This window comes from Chinchilla lanigera, unplaced genomic scaffold (genome assembly GCF_000276665.1).
Source record: "Chinchilla lanigera isolate Chin_1 unplaced genomic scaffold, ChiLan1.0 scaffold00026, whole genome shotgun sequence".
NCBI lineage: Eukaryota > Metazoa > Chordata > Mammalia > Rodentia > Chinchillidae > Chinchilla > Chinchilla lanigera.
The window spans coordinates 23,539,890-23,561,910 of NW_004955427.1; the positions used below are offsets into that span (position 1 = coordinate 23,539,890).

A 22,021-nucleotide genomic window follows, 5' to 3' on the forward strand; every position below is an offset into this window, starting at 1 on the left:
TTGATACTTTCTTGCATTTTTAAGTTTTCTACAATTAGAATGATCAAAAAGAAATAAAAAGTATGTTTGAAAGCAAAAATAGGCCAGGGGCATCCAGACTTTTTTTGATTATGCACCTTCTCAATTAAATACCTTTGATGTTCTATCACTGGCTGATGATCTCTGGATTCTATATGCCCGTTTGGTAAAAGCTTAGCTTTTTCATTAGGAATTGTGAGTCCATATTTCAAATGTCCCCTGATAATTTCCAATTATTTTTCCTAGGTTTCTTTACAGATCTGATTAAAATGTCATTGTTCCCTTAACCCCATAGTGCAGCAGACAGAGAGGTCAAAGTTTTCTTTTGCTTTCATGATTAGTGTTATCTTCAAGCTGCAGTTTCTTTGCAGGAACCTTGTTGAGCCATGTCTTTTTGGAAAGGTTAGTTTATCTTAAACTAGATAATAGACAAGTCCATTTAATAGGGAACATGAAAAGAACAGTAATTTGAAATATGCTAACAGCAATGAACAAATGAGGCACAGTGTACCATTCTGAATTTTGGCATTCCTGCCTTCCCTGAGGAGCCCTCTCCTACAACACACAGCACAAAGCCATCTGCTATGTGGTCAGAGTGAGACTCTAACACCAACCTACTGGTGAAAGCCTAAAGAAACTTCATGTATTTTTCATTAAATGTGTGCAAGTGGTACATATGCACATACATATGTGTATTTATATAGAGGACATTTTCTAGTCTATTATCAGTGGTTAATCTTGAGTATCCCGTGAAGTGTGTATACTCATGTTGGAGAGTTATAAAAATGACAGCAAGAAAAATACTTTAAATGAAGGCCTTTATGAAAATATAGGCCACATTTGTGGTCTTTTAAAAAATCGAAATTGTAAACAAAGTTTTCTCAGTGCAACTGAGATTTATCTGAGTACTTAACCTGAGTAAAGAATGAAACAATCAATTCTAAGTTATAGGGTTTATATTAGGATACATTGGGGCCAAGCTGAGCCTTGAAAAGCCCTAGTTTAAGGGGGAAACTCCTGTTAAGCAAGAAAAGATGACTTTAACTTACTAATGGTCTACCAGTAGTGCAGAGGGCCTTAACATTTTATATTAGAAAGTGATTATTCAGTCAACCTTTCACCTGTACAAAAATTCAACTCAGTAAACATTTAGTGGGTACCCTCTGTGTACCAAAAACTATGCTGAGTATTGAAAATACAACAGTCCCTGGCATTAGAGGGCTAGTTGAGAAGAAGCTCAAAAACATAATCATCAGCATCAGGTACCGTGATAATCTATGACAGGGAGCCTCACCATTATGTAGGAATGCTGAATGTTGGCCTTGTCAGAATACCTGTGAAGGCTTCTCAATGAGATATACCTGGGGGATGGACAAAAGTTGGTGGCTGGGGTTTGGCATTCCCATGCCATCCAGCCTCTAGCAGAGTATCTCCGGACCTCAGAAGCGTGGGCTTCCAAGAGGGGAGAAGAAACAGAATTTCATTACAGTATTGAACCAAAACCTCTACCATTTTGCACTTTTGTCCTTGTTCTGTCTCTGATGATAAACAAACAATAACAACAACAAAACAAAACAAATTTATGTTCTCTTTTATTTAGAAGCCTTGAAAATACTTGAAAATGTTTATAGGTCTCTCCTTTATCTGTAAAATCATAAGATTGTATAAGTTATTTCTGCAGTCTCTTCTCTCTAAAACTTCTCAATTCCCTTTCTCTGTGAAGCATATCCCCAGCTTATTTTCTTCGTCTGTGTAAGGCATGGTCTCTAGATACTAACTCTCTTGACCACCCTCTGCTGAAGAGACTCTAGTTAGCCATGCCCAGGCCCTGACATCCTCCAGAGTGGCCTGGGAGGCAGGTGCCTGTTCAGTGACTTCATGTGCTATCTTGTCTGACAATGGTTGAAAAGCCCTTGTTTTATTTCCCAGGATAAGTGCTTCTAAAACCCTGGATTTTTAAAAAACTCAAAACAGTAGCATCCTTTCCCAAGCTTTTATATTTTTCCCCTTATGTATTTACATTTTTTTCAAATTTCTTCAGTCTTTGCAAATAAATGTAAATTAAATTTATTATCGCTACCAGCGTTGTGGCTGTTTGAAATATTGGCTAAGTCAGCAGGGCCCTTGATGCTTCACTGGACATTATTCTCCCATGACACAGCCATTAAACTGCACAACCACTGTTGGCTGTGAACTGTCTAAGAGCCCAGTCATCTTATCCAGTTCATCACCTCTTCTTCCAGCTACACCTTGAGACTGTCAGAGCCTTGCTGTTTTCCATGTCTGTAATATCTCAAACACCCACCTATGAGTAGTAACTATGTCAAAAAGAAAAGATTCATTTGATATAGTCTCTGTGGGTTCTTCTTAATGATCACTGTAGTGTTTTCTAAATGCACCTTGGATCTTTTGAGAAGAAAATACAAAAGAAATTCAATGAAGTAAGCCAAATTCCTTGGAAACTATTTATGCAGTTGTATCCTCTAGAGGTGATTGTTTGTTTGTTTGTTGGTCAAATTGATTTTAGAATCTTTGGGAGGTTTTTCCTGCCATCTTCCTTTAAAACCAGGATTATTCAGATAGCCTTATTTTGATAGGTCACCAGTTTTCATTAAATTATTAAAGATCCCTGATAGAAGCTTTCAGTCTGCTCTGTAATGAGCAGCGTTGGAGGTGTGGACCTGAACTCAGATGATACTATCGAGAGTCAATGCTATGTGTTCCTCCTTTCTGGTAAAGATGCAGAAGGCAGTAGATATAAACTACAAGATTAGGTATTTGGTTTGGGGTAGAAAAAAAACATGTTAACACTTAAGAATTACTAGGTACTAGAATAAGTGAGCATTGTGTGTTGGAGGAGCTCTTCAACAAACCAGAGATTATTTGAAAACAGAATAGAGTTCCACAAGTCTTAAAGTGATAAGAGGAAATGATATGGATAAAATTCCTACTCAGGATCACTTTCAACCCTATTAACAAAATCATGATTGTATCAAAGACTAGGTTTAATCATATTGATAGTGAACAAAAGAAACCCTGAAATTGGCCATTAAATTATCCAGCTATCCAAGTGATCCAATTGGAATAGAAAGTAGGTAATTAAACATTGGAACCCATCAATTACAACATTTTGCAATATGTTCTTACATTATTTTGTCAAGAATTAAAAGCAACTGGGGTGGATTTCTTACTGTCAAGTACCATTGTTTTTCCAGAAAATTCTTGCAGTACCCCAAGGGTCTTTATATAGCTATTTAAATAAATGTTGTAACCCTCATATAGATTGTATATACTGCATTTCTGAAACAGAGGAAAATGCTATCATTAAAATAATCTGTATTAGGACTCACTAATCTAGTTTTTTAATAAATTAACAGAAAATAATGCTTTCTGTTCTTTTTTGTTAATCACTGTATTTTGATAAGAATAAATGGCCATAGTAGTTTTAGTTTCACAGTGGTAACCGGTGTCAACACATAAACCCATTATAGATAAAATAGCTCTTTCCGTGCAATGAGACAATCTTTTCAGCAGAACTTCTTTCTCTGTCAGCCAGTATTTGTAGCCAAGTGAAGAATATTTAGCTTTCATTTTCTCATCTTAATAAAAATAATGACATGAAAGAGAAAGTTCTCATTTTATAATCAGCAGCCCCTGCATTTCAGTAGCATCCTTTCCCAAGGAAATGCAATCTGTTCTCCCCACTGTTTGTTGGAATGAGATCAAACCTTAATACATCTGACATGTAGAGCTGATATACATATATATAATTACCATTTGCTGAGAAGCAGTATAGTCCCATGATCATATACAACACCTTGAGCTAGATTGTGTGGGTTTCACTGACTTTACTAATTGTCCCATAGGCAAGTTACTTATATTCTTGAAGTTTCAGTTTCCTTGTCTGAAAAATTAGAATGATAGTGTATCCAAGTCTATAGGGTTGTGTGAGGAATTAACGACTTAACACGTTTTTAGCAAAGCTTCTAGCACTTAATGATCACTTAATACATTGTAGCCATCATTGTTACTGTTATTCACAATATCTTATATAGAGTATATATATTGACTATATATATATATTCATTCTATATATTTTTTTCTCTAAATTTTAAGCAGTTAAGCACTTCATCATTCTTCAGGTGACCCCTGAATGTGCATGAGAACAAAAGGGGTTTGCTTTTGCCGTTCAAAGAACCTGTCCATGCAAGGAGTGGCACATACTTCCCTGCTGCAAGTTTAGTCCTTTATCTCCCATCCCAATTCTGATTGCAGATGTGTCAAAGCACCCTAGGGAACCAGAGAACTGGACAAGATAACATTACCTTCATACTAAGCAATTTGGTAGAATCAATAAAAAAGTAATTAACAAATTCTTAAACAAAAATATCTTATTGGTGAAAGGCAGTGTGCTTTCCTGCAAGGATAAATTATGCCTGGCATTTATATAAGGTCACAAACACACAGTGTATTGATTTGTTCTTTGAACACATGATTAATTGAAAAAGCTCATGAGAAATAAAGAAAAATGAATTATCATAGGTTTCTTTTCAAAGAAAAGAACAGAAGAAGGGTAAAACTGGCACTTCCCTGATGTGAGACTACAAAAGAAGGGTATTCCCAGAAATCAGTTTTTGGAGCAACTATATTGATACAACACCATGATTAAGAGCATTGGACTTTGTAGTTGAATGCTCAGCTCTGATCCCATGGGAAGACTGGCTTCTCTGTGTTTTCAGTTCCTCCTAGAGTTGCTCTGAGGGTTAAACAAAGGAAGTTAGGTAACTGCTTACCCCACTATTTATCCCATAATAAATATACAGTTCAAAGTAAAATATCTTCCTCACCCCCAGCATCAGCCGAGCATTATCAGCATCTAAAGATCATCTTAAAAAGTAACTGCACAGCAAGATTTCCAACTCTGCAGGTGACAGTGAAGAATTAAGTAAGTAACTAAGTAGATGAGAACAGACCATAGGAAATAGGAGAAAGGGGAAAGTGACTTAGGCAGGTACAAAATAAAATTTTTGAGGAAGAGGTACTAATGTTTTCTCTACAAAATAATTCTGTGGAAAACCCAGAAAATATGAGGAACCAGTGAAGCCCAGGGTAGCTGCCAAACCAACTGTGGGCCAGTTTTTGGCAGCAGAATACAGATTTAGTAATCTCATCTGGTAGGGAAGTCTTGAACTTCTTTTTGAAATAAGCCGTCCCATTTCCGACTGCTGCTTCCTCTTCCTACATTTCTTTTAGCTCCTTGTCTGATTTCTGTGTCTCTAGCATAGACCACTGTTAGAATCAAAATATTTTTAAAAATCTCTCGGGGAGGCCATCATATTCTAACAGTCCAGTGAATTCAGGAGAGTAAGCAAGACTGAGGCCACCATAGCCAAGAGGGGAACTGAGCAGGCCAGGAGCAAGATAGACTAAACGAGTAGAAGGAGAAAGCAGAATGTGTTGGCTAAAAGCTGAGTACCCGCCTGGGCTTCTATCTTTCATTCATTTCTAATTGTGGCCTGAACAGATTCTCTCCAAATGAGGTTATATCACCAGATTCATTCCCTGATATAGATTTTGCTTTTCACAGTCTCATCTCTGATTGAACAAGTTCCCATATCACAAGAGAAGCCAGAGAAAAGCCTCTGGATCTGGGAATATGGTGAAGTTCTTCAGGCCAGAGGGTTTGTTTAGATTTTTTTGTTTGTTTGTTTGTTTTTGTTTTTGTTTTGGGTTTTTTTGAGACAAAGGTCTCACTATATTCTGGACTAGCCTTGAACCCATGATATAGCCCAGGCTGGCCTTGAGTTCACTTTGTAGCCACAGGCTAGCCTCAAACTCAGTGTGAACCTCCTGCCTCAGCCTCCTGAATGCTAAGATTACAGGCGTACACCATCACACCTGGCTGAGAGTTTGTTTTGAAGAGTAGTCAGGACTTGGGCAGACTGGAGAAGTGACAAGGGCATTTCAGGGCTATTGGAGCAAAAAAGAGGCACACGGGCACTGAGCCTTGAATCAGTTGACTAGTTCTTAACCAAAGTTAACTAGTTCTTAACTAATGCTGACTAGTTCTTCTAACAACATGAAGCATAAGTTGTGGATGGAAAGCTAAGTTTACACATTAGCAGTAAGTTTAGCTGCAGGTTTGAAAAATGTTTTTTCTTTAAAAACCAAGCAAACAAAAAAGATCCCTGTTACATGTCAGTCTTTACCCCAGAAAGAAGGTGAAGAGGAAACAAATTACACAGGAGGGTGAATATTTCAAACTCCAGTGCAGTTCATATTGCAAAATATACAAGTCAGACTAATTGGAAGCTCTGGCCATCGTGCTTAGGGGGAATCAGGTGGGAGAGTCAGACACTGAGAGAGTGAAGAGCAGTAGGTCCTAGGAGTGACCTTAGGGACAGGCTGCTGTGTGGAGCAGCTCCTTGAAAGTCTCATTCTCAGGCTGTGTAACAGACTTGGGTCCTTAACAGTGTCAACTGATGAGGGTAGAGGGGGCTAAGGAGAGGGAGGAAAGAACAGGGAAACACCAGATGCAGACTACTGGACAGATTTCACATTCCATTTATGTTGTACCCCTGATACCAGACTCTGGGCTTCACTCACCCAACTGAAGCCCGTCAGCCTTCTCTGCTTCCTCTCACGGGGATGCTTAGCACTTCCCGCTTCATGGATCCTGGCCTTTGGATCCTTCTAGGATCTTCCTGAAACAAAAAGACCCTTCATAGCATCAGTTTCATAGAAGCAAAAAAAAAAAAAAGTTGAAAAGGAGAAGCATGCTTGTGGTCTTAGTAATTTTATTTGAATTTCCCATAACTGATAGACTAGAAATAGGTAAAAAAAAAAAAAACCTGTGGTTTGGGTTATTATTAATATATTATCTCATGAAAGATTTATATAAAAAATATTAAGGAGTCTTACATCTCTACAATTAAAAGATGATATACCAGTTTTCTAACAAAGGGCAAAAGACTTGAAAAGACACTTTACAAAAGCTCATATTCAAATGTCCAATAGACATATGAAAATGTGCTCACCATCATTAACATCATTAATCATCAGGGAAACACAACTTAAAACCTTAATTGGAAACACAACTTAAAACACTAGCATGACTAAAATTACATAGATGATAAAGTAGATGACAGGATATATAGCAACTGGAACTTTCATACATTGCTTCTGTAAACATAAAACGAGATGTACAATGTTATAATCACTTTGATGAATTCTCTGGCAATTTCCTATACACCTACCCCCAGGACCCTCCAATTCCACTCCTAGGGAAAACCTGAGCCCACACAAAGACTTGTTTGCATAAGAACTGTCACATCAACCTTACTCGTAATGGCCACCCACAAACTGGAAGTAACCAGGAGCTCATCAGCAGGGGAGCAGATGAATAGATTGTGGTGTATCAGGACAGGATACTCAGCTACAGCAAGGGATGAACAGCTGATGCACACAGCTACACACTGTACAACCTCAGTCATAGGTAGTCCAAGAATAGGCAAAACTACACCTGTGATGATAGAAGTCAGGAAATGGTGCCTGGTGTTGGCGGGGCAGGGAGTGACTCCAAGGGAACAGACAGAAGGCCTATTTTTTGTTTTTGGTGATGACTACATGAGTGTAGAAAATTGTCAAACCTCATCTAACTGAATACTTAAAATATATGTATACAAGTTATATTTTATTTTTTAAAATACAGGAGGGGAAATTATCCCTTATAAATTATAAGTGAAATCTCTCTTATCTTTCATTTAACCCCTTTTTCTAGTTAGAGAATGAAGTACTACTCAAAGATGGAGCTACAATAGAAACCTGTTTTGCCTGTCACCCTGCTGGTTCCCAGGTCCCCTGAGGTCTGCCTACAGTAAACAGATACTAAGTTTCCCTGCTGAGTTCTGCAGATCCCTGAGTTGACCTGAAAAGATGTGGGGCATGAAGTGGGAATCCAGAGCAGTGAGGGTGGTATTTATACAGTTCCCCCATCTTAACTTAAAAGAAACTTCTACGCTTTCATCTGTTTCTATTTTGATTGAAGAAAGGTCTTACTGTTAGACAACAAATGGAACCCTATGACCCAGACATCATGAGGTACCACTTGGCTTTCCCAGCCCACTGTGCCTGGCCCCAGCCTGAAGTACAAGGGTAGTTCTCTCACTTGCCTTGAGCTGCTCCTCTATTCCCAGTGTTCACTGCTTCCCCTGGAGCAGCAGTGTTTGGTAAGGGAATATCACTTGTCCGCTGGAATGTGACCTGGCATAAGACTGCTAAACTAGGGGTCTGGATATGTGCTTAGACTTACGAGCCAAACTGCAAATATGTGACTTGGGTGTGACTTTAATTTTCACCCTTCAGCAAAGGTGACAGTACACATGTTATTGCCTTCACAGGGCTGTTGTAAAGGTGGCATGAAATAGCAGATCTGAAAATGATTCACATATCAGGTGGAATGATTATCTAATTCAGTACCTACCTTGTGGATGATTGCAGAAAATGTAAAGGTAGTGTAGGATTTAGTCTATTTGCAGAGGACTGAGAGTAGACTATGTTAAGTCACCAGAGCAATAATCCACTAACTAATTCATGTTAGGTGTGTGTTCCCATTCATGAATGCCTCAATATTCATTAGAATCATTACTGCTTTTCAGTTGATTATAATGGGCTTAAAGTTTTAGAGGGTTTCTTTATGGAACATTTATACCTGAGTTGGTCACTATTTCCAGGTATCAGGCTTTGTAATGGAGGGAGAATCCTGCACAGTGGAATACAGGATGGGCACCACTGGGTTGATGTACACCAGCCCTTTACCTGATTATGTAACCTTGAGCCATTCTCTAGACTTCTCCAGCCCTCAACTTCTGTTTCTGAAACAGCCTCACCACTTAGTTTCTGAGGACCTCTCCAATGATGAGCTATTTCTAGAGCAACAGTTGGGGGGTGGTAGACAGTCTTTGCAGTCAGTAAGAGAACTGAGCTACATTTGAAGCTATGCCTCTTGTTATCACAGCAGAGTTTGGACAAGTCACTGCACGTGTGAGTGAGGAGTAACTTCCTCTTCTGTAATACAGACCCAGAGATCTCCATACTGCCTGCTTCAGTGGGTCATTGTGGGATCAAATGGGACAAGTGCACAGACACTTGATAAACCAGAATTCAGAGCATAAATGTTTGTTGCTCTTCCTTTGCTGTTGCTGTAGTCATTGAAACACACAGATCGCTTTTGAAGCCACATATACATGGGTATATGGCAGTGTTGTTCAGGTATAGTCTAATGGTCAAAGAGATGTAAAGCAGAGAGTACCTGCAGGGTAGGTTCGTTGATAAGGCTTGGAAGTAGCAAGCTTCAACATACCAGCCTTTCATGGGTCCAGCAAGCCTGTACTGATGATGGTGATGGTTCCTTACAGGTGACAGCAGAGCTGGATGCCTGGAATGAAGACTTGCTCAGGCAAATGAATGACTTCAACACAGAGGATCTGACCTTGGCAGAACAGAGACTGCAGCGCCACACAGAGCGGAAACTAGCCATGAACAACATGACCTTTGAGGTCATCCAGCAGGGCCAGGATCTGCACCAGTATATCATGGAGGTCCAAGCCTCAGGTAGGGACCTCTTGTTCTCCTGGTGGGAGAGATGACAGAAACAAGAAGACTATTTATCTCCAATGAGCACTTTTACACTGTTTATTGATTTTTATTCCTTCAGAAGAAAAAAATTTACCCCCATTATAAATAAAAAGAAACTAAAGTCATGAGTGCCAAAACAACCTGTCCAAGGTTGCCCAGTGGGAAAAATGGGCATAGGACCAGGGTCTCCTGGTCTTGTGGACAGAATGGGAAAACGAGTGATGGAAATCAGTGTAGAATTTTTTGTTTTTAAATGGTAGCCTGGAGAAACAAACCAAAAGCAGACAACATCCATGGAATGGTATTCATATATGTATCTGACTTCTATTCTAGTCCCCTATTCCTGCCCCTAACACATACTTCCTAACCTGCCCTTTCTCTATTCCCAGGCAGTCTCCTGGTCTCCAGCTCATGCTTCCCAGAGTCCTCAATTTTTTAACACTGGTCTGTGGGTGAATGTGAGCAGTGTTGATAAAAATTTATGACAAGATCATCTAATTTTATAACTTCTCAGAAAAATATGGCTGAGTGATCCCATTTTAGCTTCTTTTCCTGCTTAAGATATTTTCAAAATTTATTTTACAAATGTGTGATCTTACTGTATGCTTGCCACTCTCCAAGAAAGCTTTTGATGTTAGAGCTGGAGAAAGCCATAGTGACCCCAAAGACAAGTGGTCCAGAAGATAAGAGCTGCTTGTCTGGTCATGTGCAATGGAGTTGGCAACCCAAGTCTCCTCCCACCCAGCCCACCCCACTTCATGCCCTCCTAGTCCCTGATGATTGAGGTTCCTTGCTCTTAGGACAAGGCAGACAAAGGCAGAGGCCATCAACTCTTTAACACAGTTGAGTGAAGTTCCTGCTGACTGGGAAGGTAATTAAAATTGTGAGAGTTTCAGAGAGATCTTAGAAATCCTACTGAACTTTAGGGTTCTGTGTTTCTTTCAGTGACCTGAGTTACGGCTTTACCAGCTTTCTAAGGAATTTCAGTTTTAATCAGAGGGGAGTCTAGTAACCTCTGTTCACTTTGGTCAGTATATTTCCTTGAATATTCATCTGTGTTGTGACCAGGCTGCAGCTTTCTGTAAATATAAGGCAGGTTTGCAGGTGTGAAGGCCTATACTCAACCCAGCCCAGGAAGGTCTACTCACTTTGCAGTCTATCTTTTTCAAAATGACAGTGCCCAGGCCCCATGCCTAGGTATTCTGATTTAACTGCCTTGCCCTTGAGACTTTGAACTGCGCAACCAGGGTTGAGAACTACTACTTTTGATCATAGTAATTAAATCATACAGCTACCACCTATGGAATGACCTTGGACAGTGGCTTTCAAAGGATGGAAAATACCAAAATCGGTATTTTCAGCATCACCAGAGTATCCATGGTAACAGAAAGACTTCTGGGAGTCGCCAGTCTCTGAGAACTGCTTGTGACTGGGGGTTGACTATGCTTGGCATCTACCTTAACCATGAAAATACCCTCAGGCAGATGGGCTGCCCACCCCCCACAGTATCCTGTTCTAGACATGAGCTTTGTTAAAGGAGGTTTGGTTGGCCTCTCTAGGGCTCTTTGCTGAGACTGGCTGTTTTCCCTACTCACGCCGCAATGAGCTGTTCAGTCTGGCAGCACCCATGGGCCTTCAAAGGGAATGAGTCCAAGGGTTCCAGGGGAGCATGTGCCCTGACTATGGCCTGGTCCTGGATTTGCAGCAAGGGGAGGGCAAAGTCATGCCATAGCTGAAGGTTGGAGCAGGGTGGAAGGGTGGATCCAGGGAAACCTCCTCCCAAAGCCAAATAAATGGTTTGGGTATTTGTAGTGTTTGTCTTGTGAACTATATTTGGGCTAAAGTTAAAATAAAAGACAGCAAAGTTAGTTGGCTTTTAGCCCTCCATGCTAAATTAATTAAGGGCTTATATTTTGATTTATTTTAGTAGTAAATGGAACTAGGGAATTTCTATATGTTTATTTTCAAGTGTGAAGTGTGTAACATAACACAGGAGCTACATATCCTATGGAGCTTTTGTGTTTAATCAAAGCATCTAGTTCTTTCTTTATGCAAATTTGTAAGGGAAAATCTTGGGAGACTGTGGCAGTAAGGTTTAGAATTTATTGTGCCTGAGAAGTGCCCAGTCCCAGAAACTGAAAATACTGTAAATACATTCTCAAAATAAATCATATCTTTCAGGGATCATCCTCAGTGGGCACAGAGACTAAGAGAACAGAAAAGAGAAGAAATTCTGGGTTGAATTCCAAGCCACCCCTCTTAACTATCTGGGTGTCCTTGAGTGCATTAGCCAGTGTCTCTGAAGCTTCCCCGTCCTCTAAGGAATGGTGATTATAGGAATAACTGCCACATAGGTCATGGTGAGGTTGCAGTTGGATCAGACATAAGCCAGGAAAAAGGTTCCATCAAGCTTCACAGCTGTCCTGTGTAATACTTGTGCTCTAGCAATTCTGTGGGGGTGACTTGTGTTACGGTGTCCCCTCCAGAAGCATGAGGCAGTTTATTCACACTCCCAGTCTCTAGCAGAGAGATTATGTCTTACACCCAGCAAATTCTCAATAATAATGTTTGCTGAATTAATTAAGAATGAACATCACTGTGGGTGGAACAAATGTAAGTAAAAATAATGGACCACAAATAACTTTATTTCATAAAAGAAAAAAAAAAAGAAAGGTTTGTGTTTTTTTTCAAAATGAATGTTACTCCAGGCTTAACAGGAATGTAGACCTACTGGAGCCAAGAGAAGGGAAATAGAGCCTTGATGTAAAGCACTGGTTCCCCACCTGACTACACATTTAGAATCACCTGATGTGGTTCTTAAAAATACCAGTGTCTGGCTCACATCCCTCAAAGAGTACTTAATTGGTCTGGAGTGAGCCCAGTTTTTTTAAGCTTCCCAGGCGATTCTAACTACAGAGTTGAAAACATTGATCTAAAAACCTGATTAAAGGACCTTGTCATTTCTGACCTGGATGCTATAGAGAGAGATCAACACATCAAGAAGAGTGGGTACAGGGGAGAAAAAAGATGTTTTCCATATAAGGCACATATAATTATTTAGGAATGCAAATCATTGGAAAACATGTTGCAGGTATGGACAGCGTGTCCAGGAAGACCTAGATCTGATCCTGGACCACAGCAGCCTCTCTCCTTGAGAAAATTAGGTGTAGGAGGCTGCAGATACAGATCATTAGGAGAGCCCTTGCTTAGCATATATGAGGTCTTGGGCTCAATCTCCTATACTTCAAAAAAATTATTTTTAAATAAAGTGGTGTCCCCAACCTTGCAACTGAAGAAAGTGGAGTAACACATATTGTAATTAGGTGTGGCCTTGAGCCCTAAATAAGCAGTGTTCTTTAGCTGAGTGAAGCATAAGAGTATCTCTTTTTCCTTGGGATACAGCCACTTATCCAGTAGTTCACAATTTTGGTTGTCTGTTGGAATCACCCAGGAATTTTAAGAATTACTGATGGTTGGGTCCCAGCCACAGAGACTGTACTGCCATGGCCAAAGTGTAGCCAGGACATAGTGATTTTTTAAAGTTCTCCAAATGAATCTAATGTGAGCCAGGATTGAAGAGCACTGATCTACTAGCATTCCAACCTCCTTAGTTTATAATGATTTACGTTAAGTAAGTATATAAAACCTGCTGGTAGATTTTATATTTACATTTTATATGAACCATTCAGTAGTCCCACGAGATTTGCACATTCATACTATAATCTCCCCAAGGAAAAGGCGAAGGTGGGGAAATTTATATTATGAGCCACTTAGATATCAGGCACTGTATATACTACATCTCTTTATATCTCATCCATATGAAATCATTGTTGTGATTCCATTTTACACATGAGAGAACTGGGGCTCCATAAGGGTAAAGAGCCAAGCTCCTGCTGTTAATAGGTTGCAGAGCACAGATTCAAAGCTAAGCCTATCCTTTACCAAAGCTGCCAGCTATTCTCCTTCGTAGAATGTGACCCCAGCTCTTCCTTAAAGAGGCCATTTGTTCATCAATCGTCTGTTGATTGAGTGGTAAGAGTCAAGAGAGGACTAGGGTCAGAGGAGGCAGACATGAAAAAGAGATGTGTCCCTTGTACCAGGGAGCCAGTAGTGGTAGAATAGTAGCACAAGGTAATAAAAAGCAACAGCCATGCTGGGGAATGAGCACAGGACATGGAGCACATCAGAAAGAAACTTCTTGTTTTTTTAGAGCCTAACAAACTCTTTCATTCTAAATCTATCCACTACTTGATGGAAGGAGCACACGTTATTCGGCATTTATAGGAGCCCCTAAGAAAGGGGCTATGCATAGATCTATGAAGAGGTTGAGAGCAACAGTGTCAGCATAAGCAAACTCTACTCACTTTTGATTGCTGGGTACTGACTAGTAGATGGGTTTTAGCTAGAACTCACGTAAGTGTGCTTGGGAGCCAGAGACAGAGAGGGGTTAATTTCTCTTCTTCTGGATGTGGCTTGAGTAATCCTCCCATTTTCCCATGTGCTCCATTCCCAGTATGCTGTGTTGTTGAGGAGTGCAGAGATATGACAGGCCTCACTGTCATCTTTTGTATTTCCTGGGTTTATCTCACATAGACAACATCAAGTAAGACAGGTAAAATCACAGAGTCTGAGTCTCCAAGCCGGCTGGGAGGCTGTTCTGGATGATGTCCTAAGCATGTGCTGGTCTCTTTGTTGGGCTACTAGGTATAAAGCATCCAGTGTCTTTCAGTGGGACAGAGATGAACCATAAGATTTACACAGAAAGACTTTGACCAAGTCCAGCATACTAAACACCAGAGACCTATGCAGAATGAAGATGAGCTGGAATAAATCAGCACTGTGACTGAATGTGTAGAGGATATGGGCCTTAAATTACATTTCTAGAAAATAAACATAGGGGTTAGGGGGCATTTCCCATGCCCTGCTCTGCAGAGGTGGAAATTTCTCTATTTCTTCTTGTTTTTCATTTTACTCAAGGAGATGCTCTACTTCATCCTTCTGGTAATTGAAAATAGTAACCAGAGGAGGTTGGCTGCCAAAAGAACAAGCCGTTCTTTTCTGTCTCCCACAGATATTTCAGGAGCTAGGACTTGAAATTATGAAATTGACAGAAAAAAATAAACATGCAAAGATACTGAAAGTATTATCATGTAACACCAGAAAATATTTTTTCCCACTCTCCCATATTGTCCTTATATAAAACACTATTTTTACCGCCAGAAGTAAATTTCCCTTTGGAGGTACAGACTTTCCTGTTACTCCCCCAACTGCATGCTTCAGGTGTGTTGGTGGTGGTGGGATTCATTTCTGATGGTGTGAGTCAGAGTGAAGGACGTCTCCCAAAAGGGAATTTATTTTTAGCTCACCATGTGTTCAGACTCGTGGGTTCCTTTGGATTTGATCCCCCATAGAAATATACTACCCTTTAGGAATTTACCTGCTTGGCTTTTGATTTGAATACTACTGTTGGGTCCCTATTCTGTCTGTGTCTTAGAAAAAGTATCAGCATCAGGACCATAGCTGCTTTGTGTCTTGGGTCATAGGTTGAAGAGCCAAAGGAAAAAGATTGGACAGAACTAAGAGACTACAGAGCCAAGTGGAGTTAGGGGTCAGAATAAGCAATCCAGAGTTAGAAAGATCCCAAAGCTAAGGATCTGACCAAAGCTGAATCAGAAATAGATAGTCAGAATCAAGAAATGAAATTCCGTATCATTTTTATTATTTTTAAAAATTATCTTTAAAATAAAATTTTAAAAAATATTAAATAGAAAATATCAGAAAACAAAAATACAGCATAGATCACAACTTGCATTAAGTCAGCAACAGATAGGAACCAGGAGGGCATGAATGTAAGAAGGCAGAAAGTTGAAAGTTTAAAATGAAAGTCAAGAACTAAAAACAACAACAACAAAATAGATCTAGGAGCAGTGATTTATACCTATTACATGTATATTGATATCTGCTGATTGTATACACACAATAAATATATGTGTATATAATATATGATTTACATGAATTATCTCATGTAATCCTCCCAGTAAGTTTAGGAAGTAGGTAGCTTATGAGATATATATGCAAAAGCCTAGTTTGCATATGAGGGAAATAAAGCTTCTGAGAGCTTAGGTAACTTGTCCAGTATTAGGATTCTAAGTAAGGAGTGGTTCTAAACCCAGTATATTTCCGTGTTGTCTTAGACAGTTAAGTAGTAAGGACTCAGAGTCACATTACCAGCAGACAAGAAGAACTAAAGAACTAAGGTAACTAAAGCAACTCAGTACTCAGTCTCAGAGTTTGTTAATGATCCTTCCATGCAGAAATCCATTGAAGAAAGGCTATTTTGGACCTGTTAGTGATAATGACTAAGTAGGATCCTTGGTGTGATGGGGAGAGACAGCATGTTTCTGTCTGCTCTAGGGTATTGGGAGAGGAATGTAGAAAGAAAAGACAGAGAGAGAGCCCTAGGTCAGAACATGTGGCACCCGCTGCCTATGCAAACAAGCAGGCCCACTCTGATTCATGTAGCAGCGCCCCACTGATATATCCTGCAAAACTGTCTCCCAAAACTGTTCTCCAAAACTGATGGGGAAGAAAGATATTTTCATGATAAAGAACCACTTAACAAACTCCTGATTACCAAACCAGTACTCAGAAAATTCTCAAAGATATCCTAGAAAAAAATGATGAAGATAGTTAGCAATGACAAAAGGTTTAATAGCATGAATACACCAGGGAGGTAGAGCAGTTAAGTAAAGGGGAAGGTAGGGAGTTAGCAGCAGGAAAATAAAGCAATTACAGGAATAAGTCAATACCTATCAGTAATAACTCTCAATGTGAATGGTCTTAATTCCCCAATCAAAAGGCACAGGCTGTCAGAACAGATCAAGAAACAAAATATAATGATATGCTGTATATCAGAAACACAATTAACCCCAAAAGAAATTCATATACTAAAAATCAAAGGATGGAAAACAATACTTCATGCTACAGGAACCTGAAAAAAAGCAAATATAGTTATCCTGTATTTAGACAAAGTGAACCTCAAGCCAAAACTGATTAAAAGAGGCAGCGAAGGTCACTAAATATTGGTTAAGGGAACAATCCAAAAAAGAGAGGTAGCAATTATTAACATATATGCACAATAGCATACCGTAATGGCAACCTCATAAAACAAATACTACTGGAAATAAAAGACCAGATAAACATAAACACAATTATAGTGGGGGACTTCAATACCCTATCATCACAAGTAGACATATCAACTGGACAAAAAATCAACAAATAAATAACAGAGTTGAATAAAACCTTCAGATAGACTTAATATCTGCAGTGTTCCACACAACAACAGACACACATTTTTCTCAGTGGCACATGGAACTTTCTCCAAGATAGACCACACACTAGCCAATAAAGCAAGCTTAAGTATGTGTAAAAGAACTGAAGTTATACCATGCATATTATGAGATCATAACACAGGGAAACTAGAAATGAACAACAAAAGACTTATAGAAATAATAACCAAATTCAGTAATATAACAGAATAAAAAATCAATAACATTTCTATAAAATAATAATGAACCTACTGACAAAGAAATTAGGGGAAAATATTATTCACAATAGTACCAAGAAAAATTAACTAACTTATGAATTAACCTAAGAAGGTTAAAGACCTCTAAAATGAAAACTATAGTACTCTGAAAAGGGGAATTGAAGAGGACATCAGAAAATGGAAAGATATACTGTGTTCCTGGACAGGCAAAACAAAATAATCAAAATGGCCTTACTTCTAAAATTGATATACAGATTTACACAATCCCAATCAAAATACCGACAGTATTCTTTACAGAACTGGAGAAGAACTGCTAAAATTCACATGGAACAAGAAGAGACCTGGAATGCAAAAGCAATTCTAGTAACAATAGCAAAAGCAGGAGGCATCACAATCTTGGGCCTGAAGTTATATTACAAGGTTTAAAAAAAAAAAAAAAAAAAAACCAGCATAATATGGCACAAAAAAAGACATGAGGATCAGTGGAACAGACTAGAGGATGCAGAATCAACCCCAAGCACATTCAATTATTTGATATTTGACAAAGGGGCCAGAAACATACACTGGAGGAAGATAGCCTCTTTAGTAAAGGTGCTGGGAAAACTGGCCAGCTACATGCAGAAGATTGGATCTAGACCCATATATCTCACCATATGCTAAACTAAAATAAAAATGGATCAAATAGCTAAATGTAAAGGAGAAACACTTAAACTTCTGGCAGATAAAAGAAACTCTTGAAGTAAAATGCTTGAAGTCGTAGATAGGCATAGGCAAGGACTTTCTCAACAGAACCCCAGTTGCACAAGAAATAGTACCAAGAGTCAACAAATTGGATCATATCAAATTATAAAGCTTCTTCACAGAAAAAGAAACAGCCAACGAAGTCAAAAGACAACCTACAGAATGGGAAAACATTTTTGCCAACTATTGTTCAGACAGAAGACTGATATCTAGAATATATAAAGAACTCAAAAATATTAGACCCCTCAAAATAAAAGATCCAATAAAAAAACTGGGCATATGAGATAAACAGTTACTCCAGAGAAGTCCAGATGGCTAATAAATACATGAAGAAAGGCTCAACATTGCTGTCCATTAGAGAAACACAAATTAAAACAGTACCAAGGCTGGTCATAGTGGCACAGTTTATAATCCCAGCACTCAGGAGGTTGAGGCAAAAGAATCACTGTGAGTTTAAATTTGAGGCCAGCCTGAACTACTTAGTGAAACAGCATCTCCAAAAGGGGAAAAAACCTACAATAAAATAACACTGATATTCCATTTTACCACAGGAAAAATGACCAAATCGAATAATAAATGCTGATGAGGTTGCAGGGAAAAGAAACCCTCTACACTGTTGTTGGGAATGTAAACTAGTACAACCACTACGGAAATCAGTATGGAAATTCCTCAAAAAATAGAACTAGAAATTCCATTTGACCCAACTATTCCCCTTCGGTATCTTCCCAAAAGAGTTAAAGGCACCATATTACAGTGATACATATATTCCTATGTTTATAGTAGCATAATTCCTAATAGCTCAATCTGGAAAGTGGCCTGTATGTCCATCAACAGATGAATAGATAAAGATAATTTGTTATTTATACACAGTGGAGTACTACTGTGCCATAATGAAAGATAAACTTGAGTCATTTGTAGGAAAGTGAATGTACCTTGACACTGTAATGTTAAGTGCAATAAATGAGACACATGAGCTTAAATATTGGGTTTCTCTTATATGAAAAACTCAAACTACAAATAAAGAGCAGATCTTTTTCAAATGGGAAGAGGGTCAATTACGGAAAGAAGGCAGGAAAGGGGAAGGAGATGAAAAGAGGATATAAAATGTGTTATGTATATGTACCAGCCCCACAAAAGGAATGTAAACATTACTGTAAATGTGAACTAACAAAAACTTTTAAATAATTAAATAAAACAAGAAAATAGGTGAGGAGTAGAAACACAGCTTTTGGCTGGCAGATATTGGCTCAAGGCTCCCCTTACAGGCTGATGTTTTATTAATGTTGGGTGGTATATCCATAAACAATGGGAACACTTGTCAGTGGCTGGTTGAACTTTCTAACTGCTTTAAACCAGTAGAACAACAAGCAAATTCCCTATGTGGACAAAACTTACGTGTAATTTTTAAAAAATAGACAAGTATTCAATATCCCTGTGGTCCTGCTGGGGTATGTTTATTGTATGTTTGAAAACTAGCTTGTTAGTTGGCCATGAAATCATCACTTCCCAGCTATTCAATCATAATGGACTTTCCATCTAATAATAAATTACATCTGACCAGTTGGAAGAGAGTGTGCCTTAGGAAGAAGTTCCTGAGACAGTCTTTTTATTGGGGTGGATATTTTCCAATATGATCCAGAGCTTGCTTATGAATATTCTGGGTGTTAGCAAATTCCCCAGCACAAACTGCCAGGTGCTTTCTTGTCTAGGGGTGCACTTCCAGAGAACCAATTCTCTCTCTCCAACTCCCACTGATAATGAGGAGCTGATTGTGATTGAGAAGTAATTCCTAGGCGAAGGATGAGTTAATCCCAGAGAGATGGCATGGTCTGATCATCCTAAATGAGGGTCCATTAGGATGATAGTTGTACAGAGGTATATGTAGAGGTTGAAAACTAATGACAGCCACTCCAAATTCTACTTTTCTTATGTATGTTAAGGAAATATTATCTTTAAGTACTACCTGCTTTTTATTTGTTTACATTTTTTAAAATCAGGAATTGAGTTAATCTGTGAAAAAGACATTGATCTGGCAGCCCAAGTGCAAGAGCTACTGGAGTTTCTCCATGAGAAGCAGCATGAATTGGAGCTCAACGCAGAGCAGACCCACAAGCGACTAGAGCAGTGTCTCCAACTGCGGCACCTCCAAGCTGAGGTCAAACAGGTGAGCCTAGCCTTATGCCTCCTCCTGGTATGGGTAAGATACCCAGAACCACACCACAGTTGTATGCTTTCAGTATCCAGGCCTTGGATTTAGGTAAGGTAAGGTTGAGTTGTGTTACCATCTGAGAGGTGAACTGCTGTAACAAATAGATCCAGTGATACAAATACTCAAACTATGAATGCGTTATCCCTCTCTCACATGGCAGTCTGAGGAGATCATTCTGGAGCTTTCCCAAATTATCCTCAGTTACTGACTCTATTCTAGAACTTCTTCCCTATGCTTGGTCCTTTCATATTGTCCATTGAAAATACAATTTTTTATCAATAAACATATTCAGGCTTTAAAGCAAATTGGTTAATTTGAGGCACTTGTGTTAGCACTACATAGTTGATAGTCATTAATAAGCAGCAGTTGCCATCCCTGTTTCTAATGTGTGTGTGATTCTTTAAAAAAAAAAAAAACCATTTCTTTCCCTTTTAAAGTTGATTTTAAAAGGAAAAAAAGAATTCTTATCTTCATGAGGCATTACACCAAGCATTTCACTAAAGGACCCACTCATATCTCTGGGTATATACACATACTGACTAATGGCACATTTGTCAATATCACTATGTTATAAGAAGACCCAGTGGTAATTATTGTAAACATAATGATTGGAGGATTTCTTTTTTACAATGTCAGCTTGAAGAAATAAACCTACAATCATTCTATTTCTACATGCCTTTTCTCCCTCCCCTCAAGCTCTCTCTCAAGGAGATACCAATTCCTCTGTTACAGATGAACCCAATGAAGCTTAGAGGGGTCACCAACAATAAGGAAAGAACACACTGCCACCCTACATGGTTCTACAAGGACCTCCCACCAGAGCAGGCACATACTCAACTGCATGATTGCTGCTTTCTGCTCCATACCCTGCCAAGCAACCTTGCTCCCCTGCTCCTTATGCAGAGCCCAACCCAAATTATCCTGAGTGAGAAATATCTTCCAGTTTTAAACACTTTCTTGTGCCCAGTGGCTGTTGGTGCCTTTAGGTGTAAATGTATTGATTTAGCAGAAGGGACAAAAGTATGTTTTATTCGACTAAGGGTCAGTCACTTGGATTCAAGATGTCCCTTGCTAATTCCTATGCTACAGTTATTACATTGTTATTTGTTACATCGGGCAAAATTATCTTTTCCACTCCCCTTCTCTCCTGATCAGTACCCAACAAGAACCCACACAGATTCCCTGCTAAAAGTCTGTGTTCAGGGCAGATGAAATCACTGAGGCCTACCCAAAGGCAGATCACAGAGCTGCCATCCCAGTGTTTCTGTTTAATTACACTGGAGTCACACCTGAGTGTCTAGAGAGACATGTTATTCATGAGGAAATGATGATAAAATCCTAGCAGGCAGAGACAGTAATGTGTATACAAATTCTGAACTTTTAACAATAACAATATTACTTTCTTTTCATATGAGAATCGCTTTCTCATTTATGATCTCATTTTAAGAGAATAGGCCCTTAGGGGAAGAATGATGTTATGCTTATTTTACAAATGAGGAAACTGAGGTACCATAGGATTAATGGTCTCCATAGCTTCTGAAATAGTTCGCTGAAAATTGAGCCTAGGCCTCCTAAGTCCAAGATTTGCCCTTCAGGGCCCCACACCCACCAGCTGTTCCAGAAGCAATGGAGAGAAGCGCACAAGCAGAACATAGTCTGAGGCTTTCCCGCCCTCAGCAGCACTGTCTGAGAAGGCAGTAGGCCAGGTTGCAGCAGGTCATCAGAGTCTTCCTGTGCTTTCGTGCCTAGTACAGCAAATGGCAGAAATAATTACCTGAGCACACAGATGACAGAGAAATCGCTCCTGTTTGACTTAGAAATGAAATCTACAGTTTCCCTTTTTTACCTGGTTTTTATTTTTTTACTCCAGC

The 22,021-nt window shown here is 39.1% G+C and overlaps 1 protein-coding gene across 10 annotated transcripts in view; it reads left to right on the plus strand.

Moving 5' to 3' along the window:
• Positions 1 to 22,021, plus strand: part of Kalrn (kalirin, RhoGEF kinase) — a 638,378-nt gene that overhangs the window by 355,139 nt on the left and 261,218 nt on the right. For all 10 annotated transcript variants that reach the window (XM_013515182.1, XM_005386537.1, XM_005386534.1 and 7 more), the window contains exons 14-15: positions 9,435 to 9,630; positions 19,939 to 20,105. In XM_013515182.1, coding sequence (XP_013370636.1) covers positions 9,435 to 9,630; positions 19,939 to 20,105 — 363 coding nt within the window. The remainder of the gene's footprint in view (positions 1 to 9,434; positions 9,631 to 19,938; positions 20,106 to 22,021) is intronic.